The sequence below is a fragment of the Asparagus officinalis genome, chromosome 7 (assembly GCF_001876935.1).
Source record: "Asparagus officinalis chromosome 7, Aspof.V1, whole genome shotgun sequence".
Classification (NCBI taxonomy): domain Eukaryota; kingdom Viridiplantae; phylum Streptophyta; class Magnoliopsida; order Asparagales; family Asparagaceae; genus Asparagus; species Asparagus officinalis.
In genome coordinates, this window is record NC_033800.1 from 81,400,171 (window position 1) to 81,421,017 (window position 20,847).

At 36.2% G+C, this 20,847-nt stretch overlaps 1 protein-coding gene across 1 annotated transcript; it reads right to left on the reverse strand.

Moving 5' to 3' along the window:
* Positions 236–6,129, reverse strand: LOC109850153. Its single transcript, XM_020420088.1, has 2 exons — positions 5,746–6,129; positions 236–646 (listed from the first exon to the last, which is right to left on the reverse strand). The coding sequence occupies exons 1-2, from the start codon at positions 5,862–5,864 to the stop codon at positions 442–444; spliced, it is 324 nt and encodes a 107-aa protein (XP_020275677.1). The 5' UTR covers positions 5,865–6,129; the 3' UTR covers positions 236–441.

Sequence of the window (20,847 nt, forward strand, 5' to 3'; positions counted from 1 at the left end):
GAAAGGGAAGGTAGCTAGTAGTTTTTGTTTTGTAATATATTATAATAGTTTTGCACCCAATTAATCATCTTATTCTTTCCTTGCACTCCTCTAATCAGAAAGGAGTTTAATTCAGGAAACCCACCCTATATAAAACTTTCGTAAAGATATAAACTGGTAACATGCTTCCAGACTTGGGAACTACCAAACACAGATTTAGAAAAATGCTAACAAACTTGCACCCATAAACTTGTACTTAGTATATCGTGGCCAATGCTATCCTGCAGAGGCTAGTAAATCAATTATCTTCCAAATTAATAGAAGAAACATATGCATGAAAGAACGTTACTCAACTGAGAGAAGGAAAATACATGTGCCCCAAAATTTCGGCAAAAAAAGACAAAAACAATACGTCTGCACAGAAAAAGACAGCCACTTCAAGAGGGCAGGCTGCCAATAACTTTACATTGACAATGGCAGGAGCATTCTTCGCTTACTTTTCCTGTTCTGCCTTACTTGCTTTGTAATTTTCATGCACACAAGAAAGAATGCCATAAGGCATATTAATATAAGAGCAAGCTTCATGTACCTGAAGTACAACGAAACCGCCGAGAAAACAAGGAAAACAAACATTAAAATCTCCCATATCACATACAAGATGTCCGCCCTGCAAAAGAAATATTAGACACGTTCAGCAAATTTGACTTCTCTTGCTTTTAATAGATCCAAAGCAGTCAACTTCTATAGACAAACTGACAACTATAACCTAGAAATGGAAAACCTTAGAAGCATACCATGCATTGATTAACTTCTAGATGCTACTAAAATGTTACCCTTGGGATGAATCTATCAGCTGTACACCACTTTGATAAATGAATATGCTACAAAATATCTAAAAGAGATTAATTCTCAAAGCTTTAACAGGAACAAACCTTTTCTTGGAAAAAAAATTGTATCCAAATAAATTGTTTCTCCCCTCAATTCTAGTATTCTATACATTATTTAATGTTGTGTTATAGAAGGCGCTATGTGGCCCGGGCACTAGATCCGGCACCTAGAGCCTAGGTAGGGCATAGGCGACTTTCCTTTTTTCAGTTACAATAATTGATAATAAATGCCAATGTTATAGAAAGCGCTAGGCACTACTAGGTGTCGGACTGGCACTTAGCGCCTAGGAGCCTAGGCAGATTTCTTTCTCTGTTTAAGTAGTGGTGGAGTTGATTTTCTAAAAGTCGAGAGAGGTGTAGGTGTTCATAGTTAGTGGAGGTAGGAGGAGTTCGAAGGAGGTTACAGAACATGGAGGTTTATGCGCAACAAGAACATGAGGTAGAAGCAAGCAACTCAATTCATAATAGGAGCTATAGGTTTTGTAGCATGTAGAGCTTAGTAATATCACAGAAGTGTTAAATAACATGTAAACTACCCATGCTTTATTAACTAATGATATTCCTACTGATTTACAAAAGAACTAGAACCAATTTAATAAAAAAAATATTTTTCTTTGTCAACTTGATAATGACAATATATTTTCTCCTTTCCTATTATTCATTTGGGATCAAACTTATCTGGTTCTACTTCAAACCTATGAAGCACGGATACTCCCCCAGAGGCCACGAATCCGTGTCTGACACGAATCAGACACGATTCGCGCAAGACACGTGCACGACACGTGTCGGACACGGTCAATCTGTGTCCGACACGGGTCAACGGTCAATCTGTGTCCGACACGGGTCAACGGTCAAAGTTGGCCGGACACGGTCAACAGGGAGTTGGACACGGCTCAGACACGCCTACTGCGCCCGACGGAAGCAAAAAAAAGAAGCAAAAAAGAAGCGGTGGCTAGGGTTATTGGGTTATTGGGTACATACCCGATTTCCACTTGAACCCGAAAATCAAAAGAAGCGGTTCCTAGGGTTTTTTGTCGCTCCTTCTCCAACTCTTTCTCCCGAAAGCAAAAGGAAGCAGCGATCTCCACTCAGCAGGGCGAGGGCGAAGACGAGCGGCGACAGAGAGCGGCAAGCAGGGGCGAAGGCGACGGGCAACGGGCGACGGCGAGCGGCGACAGAGAGCGGCAAGCAGGTTCTTCTCCTTTTTTCAGTTTTCTTTTATTTTCCGGGTTTTTTTTTGTTTTGAAGTTCTCTTTTTTAGGGCTTTCGTTCTCTCCCTTTCTCTTTGGTCTTCGGTGTTCTCCCTTTCTCTTCCCGTTTTCTTTTATTTGTGTTGGGTTCGGTCTTCGGTTTATTTTTCATCGTTTCCCTTCTTTTTTTTTCCCGTTTTCTTTTATTTGTGTTGGGTTCGGTCTTCGGTTTATTTTTCATCGTTTCCCTTCTTTTTTTCACTATTTCTTTCATTTGTTTTCATTTAAGTTTTTTTATTTTCTTTTTTCTGCTCAGTTTTCCACTGTTCTCCCGTTTCTTTTCCATTGTTCTCCCGTTTCTTTTTTCACATTTTTTCCTTTTCTTGCTGCTGCTTCGGTTTCTTTTTTTGATTGTTAAGCCATTTACTTATATAACTATAACTGTTAAGACATTTACTGTTAACTGTTAATGGTTTCTTATTTAACTATAAAGCAATGTTTTTGAATGTTTAACTGTTAATTATTTGAGATAGTAAGTAAGTAAACTGATTTTTAATTAATAATAGGTAATTATTAAAGTTTGGTTTGTGGACTATTTTGATTAATAATAGGAGAGATTTAAGGAGAGATTTGTTTAACTGTTGAAATGTAACTATTTTACAAAGTGAGATTTAAGGAGAGATTTATCTTAACTGTTAACTACTGGTTTTTTTTATTATTATCACTGTTAATTGTTAACTATTTTTTGCAAAACTAATTGCTTGTTTCTTATTAATACATATCGGTCATAATTGTTGAAAATGTGCTACGATTTGTTTTCATGTGCGAGATTGCGAGAGTGCGAGTATTGATTCTTGCTATTGAGCTATGCCTAGTGCTACTAGTTGACTTGAAAGTTGAAACTTAAAACTTGATTCGCCATTTGTAACCTATAAAGAAGAAAATAAAATTTAGCAATATAGTTGTTAGTGATGCAGTATACTAGTATGAAAGTTTGAATAGTTTGCAAGCTTGAATGAAAATTAACGTACAAGTTTAATACTTTAATTGACTAAAATATTCTATATATAATAATAATTTTTAAAAAAATTCCCTGCCGTATCCCCGTATCCTATTTTTTACTAAAATATTCTATATATAATAATAATTTTTAAAAAAATTCCCTGCCGTATCCCCGTATCCTATTTTTTGGATTTTGCTGTATCCCGTATCCGTGTCCGTGTCGTATCCGTGTCCCGTATCCGTATCCGTGCATCATAGCTTCAAACTAGGGGAACATTGGTTTTTTTTTTGGGGGGGGGACCAGTTATGGGGCAAAATTGGGCCAGAAAAGAACTAGCTTAGCCTAACAATCTTATTTTCCAAACTGGGACTGTGTTATTGGATTGGGCTTATCCTAACTAAAACTAGCTTTAGCACTTTGCCAAATAGACCGTTAAGAATGGTAATTTCCGTAGTGAAAAGCTAAAAAAGGCCTTACAACGTTAAGAAGTTAGACTTAGCAATAAGTAGATAAAACAAGTGGAACTCAATTTTAAACAAAATAATGAGTAAGAAAATTGACCATATCGATTGTCGAGAAATATCTAGGAATAACCAATTTTTCTACTCAAGATCAAAGTTTCAAAAAGCAATTTAGGTGCCAGGGAACTGCCTAGGAGAAGGCAAGCAGCTAGCCTACCCTACCTATGGATTAAGGGCAATAATTAGGTTCTACCAAGGGGAAAAAATGAAAAGAATCTGATGGTCCTCACGCTATATAACCGTTTTTCCTATTATCACCTTTCGTCCAATGACCTTGCTTCTTGCCTCTGTCATCGTCAACTTTCCCCATATTTATCTACAATCACCTCCGTGAGATTAATGCACGAGAAAGGATGAGGGACCAATTCTTAACCTATTTATTAGATATGGAATTTGTTAAGACCTTCTTTACTAGTTTAGCTAATAGAAGTGGGTTAAGGATTTCAATAATGAGATGTCGGTTCTAACGAGACATACTTCTAATAGTGAGTCAAGAACCGAAGTCTAGCCTTTTCTCTGAGAGAAGAGGTGGCAGGGACAAAGAAAGACAGATGAGTTAGTGACACTATTCAAGCTGATTTTATTATTTTGCATGTTTGTTCATCATAAGCTTGATTCGGCAAATCACGTATCAACTAAGGTTTGACTCAAAGGTAGTGTGGCCCCATACGCAGGCTTTAGAGATAAGTGAAATTAGATTTTCTTTTAGGCTAAATTGCACTTAAATACCACAAAGTTTTTCCGCTCTGTCACTTACTCACTTATATACCACAAGTTATATTTTGTGTCAACAAAATACTATAAATTGTTAAAAAAATTATCACGAGTGCGGTTGATCATGCAAACGTGCAAATTTTAGAGCTTTGTGACTATTATTATTTGTCAAAATTGATATCAAATCAACTAAAATCTTTTCCAAACTTATCTTAATTCCACTTTAAAATAGAGTAGGGATATGTCTAAGGATAAATTTAATAAATATTAATGATTAGAAAGGGTATAAAATTAACATGCTAGTGTTATATAAGTACATTTAGGTAAAAAAAATTCGCGTTTGAATGATTGGGGGTATTTACGTGCCAATTTTTTAACAACTTAAGGTATTTTTTGACACAAAATACAGCTTGTGGTATATAAGTGACGGAGGGGGAAACTTTGGGGTATTTAAGTGCAATTTACCCTTTCTTTTACGTCTAAGCTAGTTAAGGTCTGGAAACCTATCTCACTACCAGCAGTCTACCATTTGTGAAGGATTTAAGAGGAAAAATAGGGTAGCTGTTTTCTCTTTGTGCTGGGTAGGATAACAGAAACCAACTTTAATTTCATGGGAAGTGGCGAAATATAACCATGCACACCCAGGCCAAGCATCGTTGTTAGATATAGGAAGATAAAAATGTAAACAACCACTGTCTACCAACTTGGTTAATGATAATAGAAGCAACCTAAAACTAGCAAAGTAGACCATTTTGGATAATTTTTTTAGCAAAATATATTGTTCAGATTATCAGGTTCCCAAATTAAAGTTATTGTTTTTATACAAGAAAATGATTCAATATGCTAAAATTTGGTAAAGACCAAGGAATCAAAAGAAGACAGCAAATGGAGAGAACTGTAAAAATCTAGGGAGAACTCACCCCTAAAAGCTAGAGTTAGATGAAGCGAACCTAAATATCTTATAAATCATGAATTGACTACTGATTTATTAAAGTCGGAATCAATGCATCTTAACATGCCCACATGATTCTGCATTCCCGGATGGGGTCATAGCGCCACTAATCTAATCCAGACCGAACGCCGCAATACCAGCATAACCACCCGTCCCGCTCTGTTGCAACTGGGATGTAGATCTGGTATCATTTGTAAGAGTTTCAGGAGCCCAAATCTCTTATAAATCAACATTTGAGTCCCCATTAACCCCAATTTGGTCAATGCGGGACTAAATGTAGATCTGAAATTGATCAATACTTCTAGTCGAAACTCAAACGTTTGATGAAGGTAATGATGAAAGGGATGTACTTTTACCCAAAATAATAATAATAAAATTTCCAGCATATCATGAACAAAAACTTCACCTTTAAATCAAAATTTTCTATAAACAAACACAAAGGAGAACAACCAGATACGATCAAAATCAAACCCTAGCCACAGAACAAAAATTAAGTTACCTCGTCGACGAGACGCTAGACGTAGATGAGAAGAAGGAAACAGAAGCCCAATCATACTTAGATCTGATCTGATACTCCCTCAATTGCTCCGCGAGATTCGAACGCGTTATCATCTTCATCCGATCTCGAATCTGAAATCAATCGAGGTCGTAATAACGAAATCTAGGGTTTCTGCGCTCCTTCTTCCCCTTGTTCGTTTAGATGAATGAAATCGCCGTTGTTGTCGCCGGCCGATGAGAGATTAATCGGCCGGTCGATGAAAATTTGGGATTTTTTTTTTTTTTTGCCCTTTTCTTTTTCACTTTGTTTTTTTAGATTTTAAAAGAGAAAGGAGGAAATATTGACCTGGTCTTTTTTGGTTTATGGCGAGAATTGTCCCAGATGGGGAATTTCGTTTGGGCTTTTTCACGTTGGTCCGTTAAATCTTCAATATATTATGAAGTTTTAGCCTCAAAACATCAAATTTGCTATTTAGTCCCTCAAAGCATACTGAATATTCCAACTTAGTCCCTACAGCTTGTTATTCTTTGATTTGGAGGGAATATTTAACTCAACTTAAATTTTTTTCACGGGTTTCTCACCATACCCCTTTATTAAAAGTTATTCTTAATCCAAATTCAGATTTGTCTCCTTAAACATGTCTAGAGCCGCTTCATTACACTTGTCTCTTTAATATTTTTTGGAGGATTTTCAGATATGAAACAACTAGTTGAGGGTCGAAATGTAATCTGTTGTTTCTTTGTTAACAATTATCCCAACCCACATTAGATTAAATAAAACTAAGAGGAAATTGTTTAAAATAACTAACAAATTTTGAAGGACCAAATAGCTATTTCAATGATTTGTGAGATTAATTTCAAATATTTAATGGACAAATATCGAACAAATATCAGCATTAGTCTACCGGCCTGCATGTGAATGAACAGTTCTAAACTTTGTACATGACAAAGGGGTAATTTGGTAACTACCTTCTCCATTGTAATTGCTACCCTCATAAACTTTCTTTCAAGTCACAAAAGTCGCAATATGCTCGAATATCAGCGGCTGGTCGAGCCTTATGCTTCGATCCTACCTTATCACTACACAAAATACACGGGTTACATTTAACTAAAAAAATTACATTAAAAAAAAAAGCAAAACTGTCTAAAATGAACTATCAGTAACCGTGATAGATGAATGATTAGGAATTTATTAAGTTAACTATACAGTACATATAGGTAACCGGTAAATACTTCTTACCAAAAGCTAGCAGTGCCAGTTGAACCCTCTTGTAAGCTTCTTTGTAAATAAACACTATAAAGTTAACTATATAGTACATATAGGCAACGTTTAATGTTGGGTTCGATTAATCCAACGAACCCATGTGGCCCAACCTACTCGATTTTGGATTTGATTTAAAGGGGTTCGATTAATCCAACGAACCCATGTGGCCCAACCTACTCGATTTTGGATTTGATTTAAAGTTGCCATCGATTCAAGTTAGGATCAGGCCCAACCTACTCGATTTTGGATTTGATTTAAAGTTGCCATCGATTCAAGTTAGGATCAGGATGTTAACCACATGGTCTGGTTAGACAGTTTCATGTTTATCAAGTTTTGTGGTTACCTTAAATATCTAAAGGATAAGATCGATTGGAGTGTAATCTCACGGTTATGATTAAACCATGATGGGTAGGGTTAATCACAAATATCTATTTAAGGGTGGGAGTCACTCCTCTCAGCCGTACGCAGAAAAGAGACCAAAATTCTCATCATTGGTTACGGGAGGAGAGAGAACAAGACTTCCATTGTTTTGACAGTGAACAGTAACTTTAATCTATTTTTTCTAGTTCAACTATTCATGTCTAGATCGTTATATTATCCAACGATGGTATCAGAGCCTGTTTGTGCATGAATTTTTTGATCTAGAATTAAAGTTTTAATTTTCGGATTAAAAATTGGTCAAAGAAATTCGCCGCAGGCCATTGATCATTGAGAGAAATCTGTCGACTTTCATCTCTTTTATATATATATTCGAATTAATCAAATTTCATCTTTGCTGCGCATGAATCTTTTGCATCTGGATTAATTAAAAAAATATTTTAATCATGGCCGCAGCAACCATGGCCGCAGCAAACATTATACCATGGCCATCTAGGTTTTCTTTTGCTGAGTTTCCTCATCCCGCCGTCGCTCGCCAACGAAGGCGACATCATCGTCCTCACGAACTCTAACTTCGAGAAGGAGGTCAGCTAGGATTGCGACGCCCTCGTTGAGTTCTCGTAGATCTCGTTTTTATCGGCGGCGTGGCGGCAGGGATGCGGCGCGATGTCTAGGATGCGGCCGGCGGCGGAGGGTTGGGTGTTGGCGTCGACAGTAGGGTGCTGGCGGCGGTAGTAAGGGTTGGGTTGGGTGGGTTTAGGGTTAGGGTTTTAGTTAATTAATTAATTAATTTAATTAGTAAATACTTAGATTAATTAGTATAATTAACTACCATTTATTATTTGAGTTATATAACCCTATAACCTCATTAAGCCAGACCCGGTCCAGTATTTAATGGACCCGACCCACTACAGTAATGTATTGGATCCATTAAAATTCGGACCCAACCTATTATGAAATGGGTCATGCCCATTAATTTCCAGACCCGACACATTATAGTTTTGACCATTCATTTTGTTTTGGTCGCTACAGATCCGTTTTAAGTTTGATTTGAGCCCATAAATAGTCATTGGAAAGATCATTTGTGTATTTTAAAACTATACAATTTTTATTTTCATTTCATAAAGTTTTAATACAGGAATTTGGACAATTCATAAAAATTATTGTATGCATATAAAGATAATTGATTTACCCTGATTATATCCTTAATTCAGATGGGGTAAATATTTGGGTTCATGATAAAATGAATTAAAGTATTAGATCAACCTATGGGGTTAAGGTAGATTAGTAAAACAGTCACTTAGAAATTATGGTAGAGTAGGTTAGTGTCTTGCCCAAAGGTGACCAACCTATAATACCCTAATTTTCTAAGGTTGAGTTTAGTCTCATTTGGACTGGAAGGCTACACTTACCTATGGATGGACTACTAGTCTTGCCCAAAGGTGTCTAAGAAATCCCCTACAGGATAAGTGGTACAGGATAGTTGAAACAGGTCAGTGAGAGGAGAATAACCCTATTGCCCAAAGGTTAGGAAGTGTTCAAATCAAACTGACGCTGTGTAGGCTAGTCTTGTAGGTGATTATATATATCACATTTGGGGGGTGAATAGCATGTCAAATCACTTGCCTAAAGATGTGATGAGATGATGCACCCGCCTATCCCGCAGAGTGGAAGGTTGCATACATAAAACACTCTGACTCATCCATTCTAACCTAAATTGTATGAGGAAATATTAAAGTTAATAAAATTAAATGTCTCATTTGATTTATATGTACATGGCTTTATGCAGATGGACAGACAATTTATCCAGAAGCATCTGACTGGGATTGAGCCCCTCACCGGTTCCAACTATGGCAACTGGAAGATGCAAGTTGAAATAGTACTTGTGTGTCTTGACTACGACTATGTTCTCACTAAAGATAAGCCAGAAGAGCTTGATGAGTCATCAAGTCTATCTGAAAAGAAATCTCATACTAAGTGGGTCAAAGCCAACAAGCTTACAATGTTGATCATTAGAGCATTAGTAGACCAGACTATTTGTAGGAGGATTCCGGCTTGTGAAACTGCTAAGGAATTGCTTGAGACCATCAAGAAGCAACTTGAGGAATCCATTAGAGCAAGAAAGTATAGTTATCTGGTCAAACTCATTAATCTGAAATATGATGGTAGTGGTGATGTTCGTCAGCACATTTTGAAGGTCTCTTAGTTGATCATTCGTCTCAGGGAGTTAGGACTTCAGTTAGAGGATGTTCTGATGGTTCATTTTGCAGTCGATTCTTTACCAAGCAAATTTGTCACTTTAAGGTGAACTATAATTCTCAAGACATGAAATGGGATTTGAATGAGCTTATTGTTGTATGCGTTGCTGAGGAAGAGCCGGCTGAAAACAGGAAAAGCTAAGATGGCAAATCTGGCACATGACAAGCTTGGACCAAATAAGGCAGGAAAGAAATCATTCAAGAATCAAGGGCACAATAAGGGGGAGAAGTCTTTCGGTAATTTTTCCACTGTTTCTAGCACTTCTTCAGCAAGAGAAAAGGTTGAATGTTTCTTCTGTAAGAAACCTGGTCATATGAAGAGAGACTGTCTGAAGTATAAGCAGTGCTTGAAGAAGAAGGGAGGTAAGGATTTAGTTCATGTTTGTTGTGAAACAAATTTAGTTGATGTTCCCTCAAATTCTTGGTGGATTGATTCTGGTGCCTCTGTTCACATTTCAACTTCATTACAGGGAATAATCAAAACAGTCGAAAGGCAAGGGCAAATGAGCAGCTATTTTTGGGAAACTCACAGCCTTTGGAGGTGGAGATCGTTGGGACTTTTAGTCTGCGCTTGGATTCTGGAGTTTCTTTAGTTTTATCAGACACTTTCTATGTACTTTCTATGAGAAAGAATCTTATTTCAGTTTCTAGACTTTTTGGATTTTGTTATACCTTTGGTTTTAAGAATAATTATGTTTCTATCAGAAAAGGTTTGGATGTTATCGGACATGATTTTGTTATACCTTTGGTTTTAAGAATAATTATGTTTCTATCAGAAAAGGTTTGGATGTTATCGGACATGGTCTTTATAGATTAAATCTGGATGCACCTTTTCCTACCCCTCTCTGTATGACTGTGAATTCATCTTCTTCTGGTACAAAGCGTCCTATGCTTAATAGTAATTCTTCCATACTTTGGCACCGGAGATTGGGAAATGCTTCAAGAAAGAGATTGGAATCCTTAGTAAAGTCTGGTGTTCTTGAATAGTTAGATTTCTCTAATTTTTGGTACTTGTGTTGACTGTATCAAGGGAAAGATGACTAAATTGAGAAAATTTGAAGCTCCTAGGAGTGAAGTCTCCTTGACCTCATTCATACAGATATTTGTGGACATTTTCCCACTCCCTCTCATGGTGGTCAGCTGCTGAAGAAGAGCGGCTGAAAACAGAAAAAGCTGAGATGGCAAATCTAGCACATGACAAGCTTGGACCAAATAAGGCAGGAAAGAAATCATTCAAGAATCAAGGGCACAATAAGGGGGAGAAGTCTTTCGGTAATTTTTCCACTGTTTCTAGCACTTCTTCAGCAAGAGAAAAGGTTGAATGTTTCTTCTGTAAGAAACCTGGTCATATGAAGAGAGACTGTCTGAAGTATAAGCAGTGCTTGAAGAAGAAGGGAGGTAAGGATTTAGTTCATGTTTGTTGTGAAACAAATTTAGTTGATGTTCCCTCAAATTCTTGGTGGATTGATTCTGGTGCCTCTGTTCACATTTCAACTTCATTACAGGGAATAATCAAAACAGTCGAAAGGCAAGGGCAAATGAGCAGCTATTTTTGGGAAACTCACAGCCTTTGGAGGTGGAGATCGTTGGGACTTTTAGTCTGCGCTTGGATTCTGGAGTTTCTTTAGTTTTATCAGACACTTTCTATGTACTTTCTATGAGAAAGAATCTTATTTCAGTTTCTAGACTTTTTGGATTTTGTTATACCTTTGGTTTTAAGAATAATTATGTTTCTATCAGAAAAGGTTTGGATGTTATCGGACATGATTTTGTTATACCTTTGGTTTTAAGAATAATTATGTTTCTATCAGAAAAGGTTTGGATGTTATCGGACATGGTCTTTATAGATTAAATCTGGATGCACCTTTTCCTACCCCTCTCTGTATGACTGTGAATTCATCTTCTTCTGGTACAAAGCGTCCTATGCTTAATAGTAATTCTTCCATACTTTGGCACCGGAGATTGGGAAATGCTTCAAGAAAGAGATTGGAATCCTTAGTAAAGTCTGGTGTTCTTGAATAGTTAGATTTCTCTAATTTTTGGTACTTGTGTTGACTGTATCAAGGGAAAGATGACTAAATTGAGAAAATTTGAAGCTCCTAGGAGTGAAGTCTCCTTGACCTCATTCATACAGATATTTGTGGACATTTTCCCACTCCCTCTCATGGTGGTCAGCAATACTTCATCTCCTTCATAGATGATTTTTAGCGCTATGCCTATATTTTTCTTCTTCACCACAAATATGAGGCACTGGATGTTTTCAAGATCTTTAATTTAAGCTGAAGTTGAAAAACAGTTAGAAAGAAAGATTAAATCTGTGCATTCTGATCAAGGTGGGGAATTCTATGCTAAAAACGATCAGGACGACACAAACCATGGTCCCTTCATTGAGTACTTGAGGTCACAAGGCATTGTTCCTCAGTACACTCTCCCAGGTTCCCCGCAACAAAATGGAGTAGCTAAAAGAAGAAATCGTACTTATCAAGATGTTGTTTGCAGCATGATGAGTCATTTAGATTTGCCTGAAAGTTTTTGGGGTGAAGCATTGATGACAGCTGTATATGTCATAAATCGTCTCCTTTGTAAGATAGTAGCTGAGACCCCGTTCAAGCTTTGGACTGGCAGAGATCCTAGTCTTGGTCATCTACGTGTTTAGGGATGTCCAACAGAGGTGCGTTCTTATAATCCAGACATTAAGAAATTAGAAGTCCGAACAGTGTCATGTCGCTTTATCGGCTATCCTACAAGATCTAAGGGCTACAGGTTCTATTGTTCTTCTCGGTCTACCCAGTTCTTCGAGACACAACATGCTGAGTTTCTGGAAGACGCTAACACTTCTTCATAACATCATGGTCTGAATTTTGAGGGAGTTTTAGAAGATGAGCAGTCGCTTCCGCTATTAGATGCCATCTCACCCGTCTCTCACCAACCACTCCTCTCGGTGTACAAGTGTATTACAAAGTGTATCCTCACAATGAAGCTCATAAATAAAAATAATTTGTTCTCTACAATAGATGAGAACAGGCTCAATCTCTAAGTTACACTCCCCACAACCCAAATTATACTATGTATGAAATACAATAAGCTCAATGGTTGTGTAAATAATGAGATATAATAAAACAAACTAAACTCAAATAAATCTACCTTATGGAAATTAGAATCAAAACAATAAATAGCTAGAATGAGTTTAGGAAAACTTCTCTATAGATCAAGAATCAAAACAATAAATAGCTAGAATGAGTTTAGGAAAACTTCTCTATAGATCAAGAGTGAGAGAGAGATGGGTTGAATGCCCAAACTTCAATTGATGATTTAGGAAAACTTCTCTATAGATCAAGAGTGAGAGAGAGATGGGTTGAATGCCCAAACTTCAATTGATGATATTCTCAAGCTCTTGTGAAATTGTTTTCACAAAATCAAATTCTCAAATGCTTAAAAGTTTTTTAAACAAACTTAAACCAACCATAAACCCTTGTTAAAACTTTCTTAAACTTGTTTAAAACACTCTCATGGTTGTTGCTGGTAGAAGGGGGTTCGAGGGGTTTATATAGGAAGAGAAACCAACAGCAAAAACCCCAAACAAAAGACCAGAAACCCCAACGAATCAGAAATCTGATTCTATACAAAATATGACCGTTGGGCGATCGACGATCGATCGTGGGAAAATCGCAGTCGACCACGAGCAACAAAACAACAGAGGAAAGTCTCTGGACTCCATCCGGTCGACCGTGACGGTCGACCGCGAGAGCATCCGGTCGACCGTCACGATCGATCGCGAGCCTCTGAAAAACTTTCTGAGTCTCTAGACTCAAGGGAGGTCGACCGCGAACTGATATATGCAATTGGAAGGTTTGAAAACTATTTTCTGATTTTAAAACACTGTTTAAAAATATCAAATAAATTCCAAAATGTGTGAAACTTTGGAGAAAGATTGTAGACATGATAATACACAAGCTACAAAAACTGGTTTTTAGTAAGGACCTCCCAAATAAAAAATATCATTATTTTATAAAATAATCCAAAACATGAAAATGTAAATATATGAGTTTTGACATTTTAGCTTAACCATATTTTGAAACAATACAAAATAATTATATAGACTTAATAAAAGATGTATATGATTGTTATTAAGTCTATAAACCAAGAAAACAATATTTTCATAAAATTGCATATTTTGCAAACATTTCAAAAGTAAATATGATTTCATTGAACTAAATAAAATTAATATTAATGAAATCATATATATACATGTAAGTATGAAACAAAAATATGTTTTCTAATTATATTCAATTGTTTCATATTAAAACTTGAAAACTATCAAACCAAAACATATATGTATATATATAACTATATATATACAAAACCAAAACGTGTATGTGTGTATATGATTGAGCTTAAAGTACTAACACACATAATATAAAACTTAAACTAAATATACCCAAGCAATCTTGATCTTCAATAAGCTTGACTTGGTACACTTACGGATGAAACTTGAATTTGAATCTTTAACTTTGAATTGCGTAGGCTTCACTCTACAATTCCGCCAACCTCCATTGGATATGATCGTGAATGCACAATTTCATCCATCCTCCAATATATTGTTTGTCTACAATAAATAAAAAAACGCGAATACTAGACAAACAACATTAGTGGTAAATTATTTGTTAAACATCATCAAAACAAAGAGGCTAACAATCTCCCCCTTTTTGATGATGACAAACAATTTACAAAAAGGATATATGCATGAAGGAAAATGAATATACAATATTATAATTATCATGCATAACAAGAAAAGAATATACTCATAATATTTTTCCCCCTTGGACAACATCAAAAAGGGGGAAACCATATAGATGAAAGAGAGCGAAAGCTCCCCCTACCTATAAGCATGAGTGAGTATAACACATAGAAAGATATAGGGATTGCTCCCCCTATCAAAATGCCTCATGAATGTATGAAATGAATGCTAAGGCATACATATGTGAGAAAGCATAGATTAAAGACATGCTAAACATAACTCACATACAATAAAGATAATGAGAACACATATAAATATGTTAATATGAAAGAAGTGTCTCATTACACAATTTTAAAAACATAGTGTATAAAAATAGATTTATAAAATCCAAAGATAGAACATGAGAATCACGCAAAAAGTTTTCAAATCAACCAAATGAAATCATAAATCAAAGTGTAAATCCAAAAATAATGTTTGATCAATAAAGAAAACTTTCTTTGTAGGACTTGATCAAACCACTCATAGAATACATTATAAAGCATATTTAAAAATTTTTTGTGCTATATAATGAATTCAAAAGAACAAATCAAAACAAAATTTTCATAGTTCAAAAATAAGATTACAAAACATACAAGAATCATGAACTATGGAAAAATCATCTTTAAAAGTATAAAACCAAATCATCATTGATTTTTAAAAATCAAGAGAGGCAACTATATCTAGCTCTTGAGCTAGTATCAACCCATATAAATATTTTTAGCATCCGGTAAACAAGATTTGGGAATAAACACCCAATAAACCCGGAGGGTTATATAAACACAAACCTCTCATCAAAATAAAACCAATAATCATGAAAACAAAAGAATTTGATCAATAAAAAAAACTGTTTTCATGTTCAAAAGTTTAAAGTATAATTTTTCAAAACCAAGAAAAAAGAAAAATAAAAACACTAAAATTTTTGGTTTAAAATCAAATTTGTTTTGGTACCCAAGTATTATTGGTACCAAAAGATTTAGGGACATGACCCCTATCATTTAAGCTCAAAGCCCTAGGGTTATGAACTCGTTTGGGCACATGTGATGCACTAACACGGTCAGAGCAATAATCACTCAAATAATCCTTCCGATTGCAATTTGTACAATGAAAGAGATCTATTTGTTTTTGTGGATCATTAGCTCGTGCACGAGTAACATTTGCAAACATAAATGGTCTTTTAAGATTATTTTGCAAATGTGAAATATTTTGAAACAATGTTGGTCTACTTAAAATATTTTGCAATTTAGAAACTTTTCGCAAATCAAAACAAAACTTAGCTAAGTGACCAACTCTACCACAAAAATCACAATGATACACATTACCATGCTTATGATGAACAATGGGTGCATGTGTGTGTACATGTGATGAAGAAGAAGCCTTATGAGATGCACATGGAGTATTAGCAATCTTATGTTTGTGTGCATCATAGCAAAATTTAGCAAGATGGCCTTTACGATCGCAAATAGAGCATTTGTAAACTTTGCTATACAAGTGTGCATAGTGTGTGTTTGATTTAGAAGTGTCAACACGGGACTTTGCACACAAGTCCATAAGTTTCTTATGGTTAATAATGCATGAATTAAGAATTGAATCTAAAGAGGTAATACGATTTTTAATATCATTCAACCCATCATTAGGCACATATGCATTAACATTAGAAGTAGAACATAAATAGTCATTTATGAAAGAAGCAGTATCATTTTGTATGTTCTCTACTTCTAACATGTCATTATTTTTAACATGACATAAGCTAGTGATGGATGAGGTTAATTTTTCATTTTTCAAATTTAACATATCATTGTTTTCTTTAAGCACAATATTTTCTTTTGCAATGACATCAAATTTGGAACCTAGCAACTCATGATCGGATTTCAAATTAACATGCTTGCTTTTTTAATCTATAAAATTATTATGCAACTTAGTGTAGGCATGCATGAATCTATCATATGCACAAGCGAGTTCATTGATGGATATATCACTATCGGATTCCGAATCGCTTACCGTACTAGGGTTATCCCCTAGTTGACGTGTGCATGATGCTCCACTATTACTTGAAGTCGATTCCGCCACAACGCGTTGAATCTCCTCTAAATCTCCTTGATGTGCTTCAAAAAGTTTCCAAATCGTGTAAGCACTATCAAAATGAGCAAGGTCGTTAGAAATACATGGTTCAAAAGCATTATGCAAGAGTTCTAACATTAACTTGTTCATTGTAAACATTTACTTATCATGATTGCTCCACTTGGATTTCTCAATTGTGGGCACAATATAAGCACAATCAATAACTTTTCATAAGTTGATATTTCTAGATTCAACAAATATTTTAAATTTAGAGCACCATTGAGTATAAGGAAAATTTTTATATTTTGGAGCAATATTTGGATTATAGCCTAAACGAAATACATTCATATTCATGATATATATGTGAATATATGCAAGCAAGACAAATGCAATCATAACTAGATTAGCACAAATAAGATAACTTGGATCTTTAACTCAAGGCGATTAGTCCTTAAATCAAAGAGCACCAAGCTCTGATACCAATTGTTAGACCCTAGAGGGGGGGGGGGGGGTGACTAGGGTCTTATGCTAATCTAATCCGAGTTTATGCCAATTAAAACTAATAACAAGTTATCGTAGCAAGTATGAAATACAACAAGATATATGAGCTAGGATAAGCAATATAAACAAAGAGATATATCCTAGCAATGAGATATATTATGAGATATATGCAAGGATATACAAATTAACACAAGGGTGAAATAAACATAAACAAAACAAGAGTGATAGTGTGCAAATAAACAATACAAACACACAATATGATCATGGAGTTCGGACCTTCCGTCCTACGTCTCCGCTCCCCACTCCCGGGGAGAAATCCACTATCACAACCGGGTTTTCTACGCTTACCCGAACAACGTTTACACACTCACACTCGGTTTTCTAGCTAAGCGAAAACTTTACAACTACACACTTGCAATCACACTCTACACCCTCTAAGTGTTGGCCTAGTCTGTGTCCTCCTCCTCAAGTGCTCAGATGCGACCTCTCCCTAGGTTCGTCAACCGACGCCACTCCTCTTTGATTCGACCCTGTCTCTCACCAACCACTCCTCTCGGTATACAAGTGTATTACAAAGTGTATCCTCACAATGAAGCTCACAAATACAAATAATTTGTTCTCTACAATAGATGAGAACACAATGTAGGCTCAAACTCTAAGTTACACTCCCCACAACCCAAATTATACTATGTATGAAATACAATAAGCTCAATGGTTGTGTGTAAATAATGAGATATAATAAAACAAACTAAACTCAAATAAATCTAGCTTATGGAAATTAGAATCAAAACAATAAATAGCTAGAATGAGTTTAGGAAAACTTCTCTATAGATCAAGAGTGAGAGAGAGATGGGTTGAATGCCCAAACTTCAATTGATGATCTCCTCAAGCTCTTGTGAAATTGTTTTCACAAAATCAAATTCTCAAATGCTTAAAAGTTTTTTAAACAAAATTAAACCAACCATAAACCCTTGTTAAAACTTTCTTAAACTTGTTTAAAACACTCTCATGGTTGTTGCTGGTAGAAGGGGGTTTGAGGGGTTTATATAGGAAGAGAAACCAACAGCAAAAACCCCAAACAAAAGACCAGAAACCCCAAAAAATTAGAAATCTGATTCTATACAAAATATGACCGTTGGGCGATCGGCGGTCGACCGTTCTTAAACTTGTTTAAAACACTCTCATGGTTGTTGCTGGTAGAAGGGGGTTTGAGGGGTTTATATAGGAAGAGAAACCAACAGCAAAAACCCCAAACAAAAGACCAGAAACCCCAAAAAATTAGAAATCTGATTCTATACAAAATATGACCGTTGGGCGATCGACGGTCGACCGCGACGGTCGACCGCGAGAGCATCCGATCGACCGTCACGGTCGACCGTGAGCCTCTGAAAAACTTTCTGAGTCTCTAGACTCAAGGGCGGTCGACCGTGGCGGTCGACCGCGAACTGATATATGCAATTGACAGGTTTGAAAACTGTTTTCTGATTTTGAAACACTGTTTAAAAATATCAAATAAATTCTAAAAATTATGAAACTTTGGAAAATGATTGTAGACATAATAATACACAAGTTATAAAAACTGGTTTTCAAAAAGGACCTCCCAAATAAAAAATATTATTATTTTACAAAAATAGTCCAAAACATAAAAATGTAAACATATGAGTTTTGACATTTTAGCTTAACTATATTTTGAAACAATACAAAATGATTATATAAACTTAATAAAAGATGTATATGATTGTTATTAAGTCTATAAACCAAGAAAATAATATTTTCACAAAATTATATATTTTGCAAACATTTCAAAAGTAAATATGATTTCATTGAACTAAATAAAATTGATATTGATGAAATCATATATATACATGTAAGTATGAAACAAAAATATATTTTATAATTATATTCAATTGTTTCATATTAAAACTTGAAAATTATCAAATCAAAACATATATGTATATATATAACTATATATATACAAAACCAAAACGTGTATGTGTGTATATGATTGAGCTTAAAGTACTAACACACATAATATAAAACCTAAACTAAATATACCAAATCAATCTTGATCTTCAATAAGCTTGACTTGGTACACTTGCGGATGAAGCTTGAACTTGAATCTTTAACTTTGAATTGCGTAGGCTTTACTCCATAATTCCGCCAACCTCCATTGGATATGATCGTGAATGTGCAATTCCATCCATCCTCCAATATATTGTTTGTCTACAATAAATAAGAAATAACGAATACTAGACAAGCAACATTAGTGGTAAATTGTTTGTTAAACATCATTAAAACAAAGAGACCAATAGGGGATTGCACAGGAGACCATTCGGGTATATTGTGATAGCATGTCAGCTATCTATTTGGCGAAGAACCAGGTTTATCATGCGCGCATGAAGCACATCGGTGTCAGATTCTACTTTGTTCGTGGCGTTTTGGATGATGGAGACGTCATATTGGAGAAGGTCCACACGAACGACAACCCTGCAGATATGTTGACCAAAGCTGTTTGAGGAGTGAAATTTGGTCATTGTTTGAAGCTTTTGAATATTCTTCAGTGTTGAGGCCTTTAGAGGCCATTTGGGTGAACTACGTTCGGCTTGATTCATTGGGCAAGAGGATACGTAGGCAGTCTTTCAGAGACAGCCGGTTTTGTTGATTCAGATTAGGGGGAGATTACATTTCAGCTCTAGTTTGGTTCCCGGACTTGTTGCGGAACTACTGGATGATTTGGTGTCAGTTCAGTTTTGGTAAAAACATTCGCCGAGGTAGAGAATTGAAGGAATGACGAAAGAGTGCAGGAAAACAGCAGAAGAATCAGCCAGGCAGACTGGCGGTCGACCGCTGCGGTCGATCGCGAACGTGCACGAAGGCCAGTGGGATTCGGAGCTGAAGGCGGTCGACCGTGGCAGTCGACCGCGGGGACCCTGTAGGCGATTATCTCTCGGGAAATCAGTTCGGTCGACCGTCGCGGTCGACCGTCGCGGTCGACCGCGAGTTTGACTGTAGGATTTGGTTCTCTGTCGGGGGTGTTCGGTCGACCGCGAGCTTCGTGCGGTCGACCGCGAGACCTGCGCGGTCGACCGTCGCGGTCGCCCCCCCCCCCCCCCCCCCCCCTCTCATTGCCCCGTGGACGTAGGCAACTTGCCGAACCACGTAAATCGTTTGTTCTAGTTGTGGTTGTGATTTGCTTATTGGTTGTGGTTTATCTCTTGGATTGTTCGTGTCACTCCTCGAAGCTTCCGCCGCGCACAACAATTAACAATTTAATTAGTGTTTAGTTACATGACCAACTATCTAAGCAATTACAATATAGGTATGAACGTCTAATTAGGGAATAAATACACCGACCAACCATCCAGTTAATAACCCCTCTATAATTATAGCTAACGTTCAACCCCAAGGCGAAAAACTAAAACAGCTGCTAGTTGTCGGCAATATTCATGCAATGATCTTTATTTCCGTTGCATGTCTAAGTTTACAAGGATGCTGGAAGTAAAAATGCATTAGTAACATAGCGGAGAAATATTCAGATGTAACAATCGATATCATATAATTTTAATAGCTTATGTTGTTCTCATCATAAACCTCGGATGCTGCCTTATTCACATGTATTTTTATTGACACATAACTACGAATTCCTATTGGCTTCGTTTAGCCAGGTGCTACTAAAATAATTGAATAAATTTTTCGTTAAGGCTTTGAGTATCCGATGAACAGCCGGAGGATCCAAGGCCTAGCCAACTTTGCCTGCTCAATGATTTTTTCATACTTCTCTGTTTGTTTGTTTTTTCAACTTTTTCTATAGGTCATAATTCATTATTTCCATTGGTCTAGTTAAGTATCCAGTCTATAAATAATGTG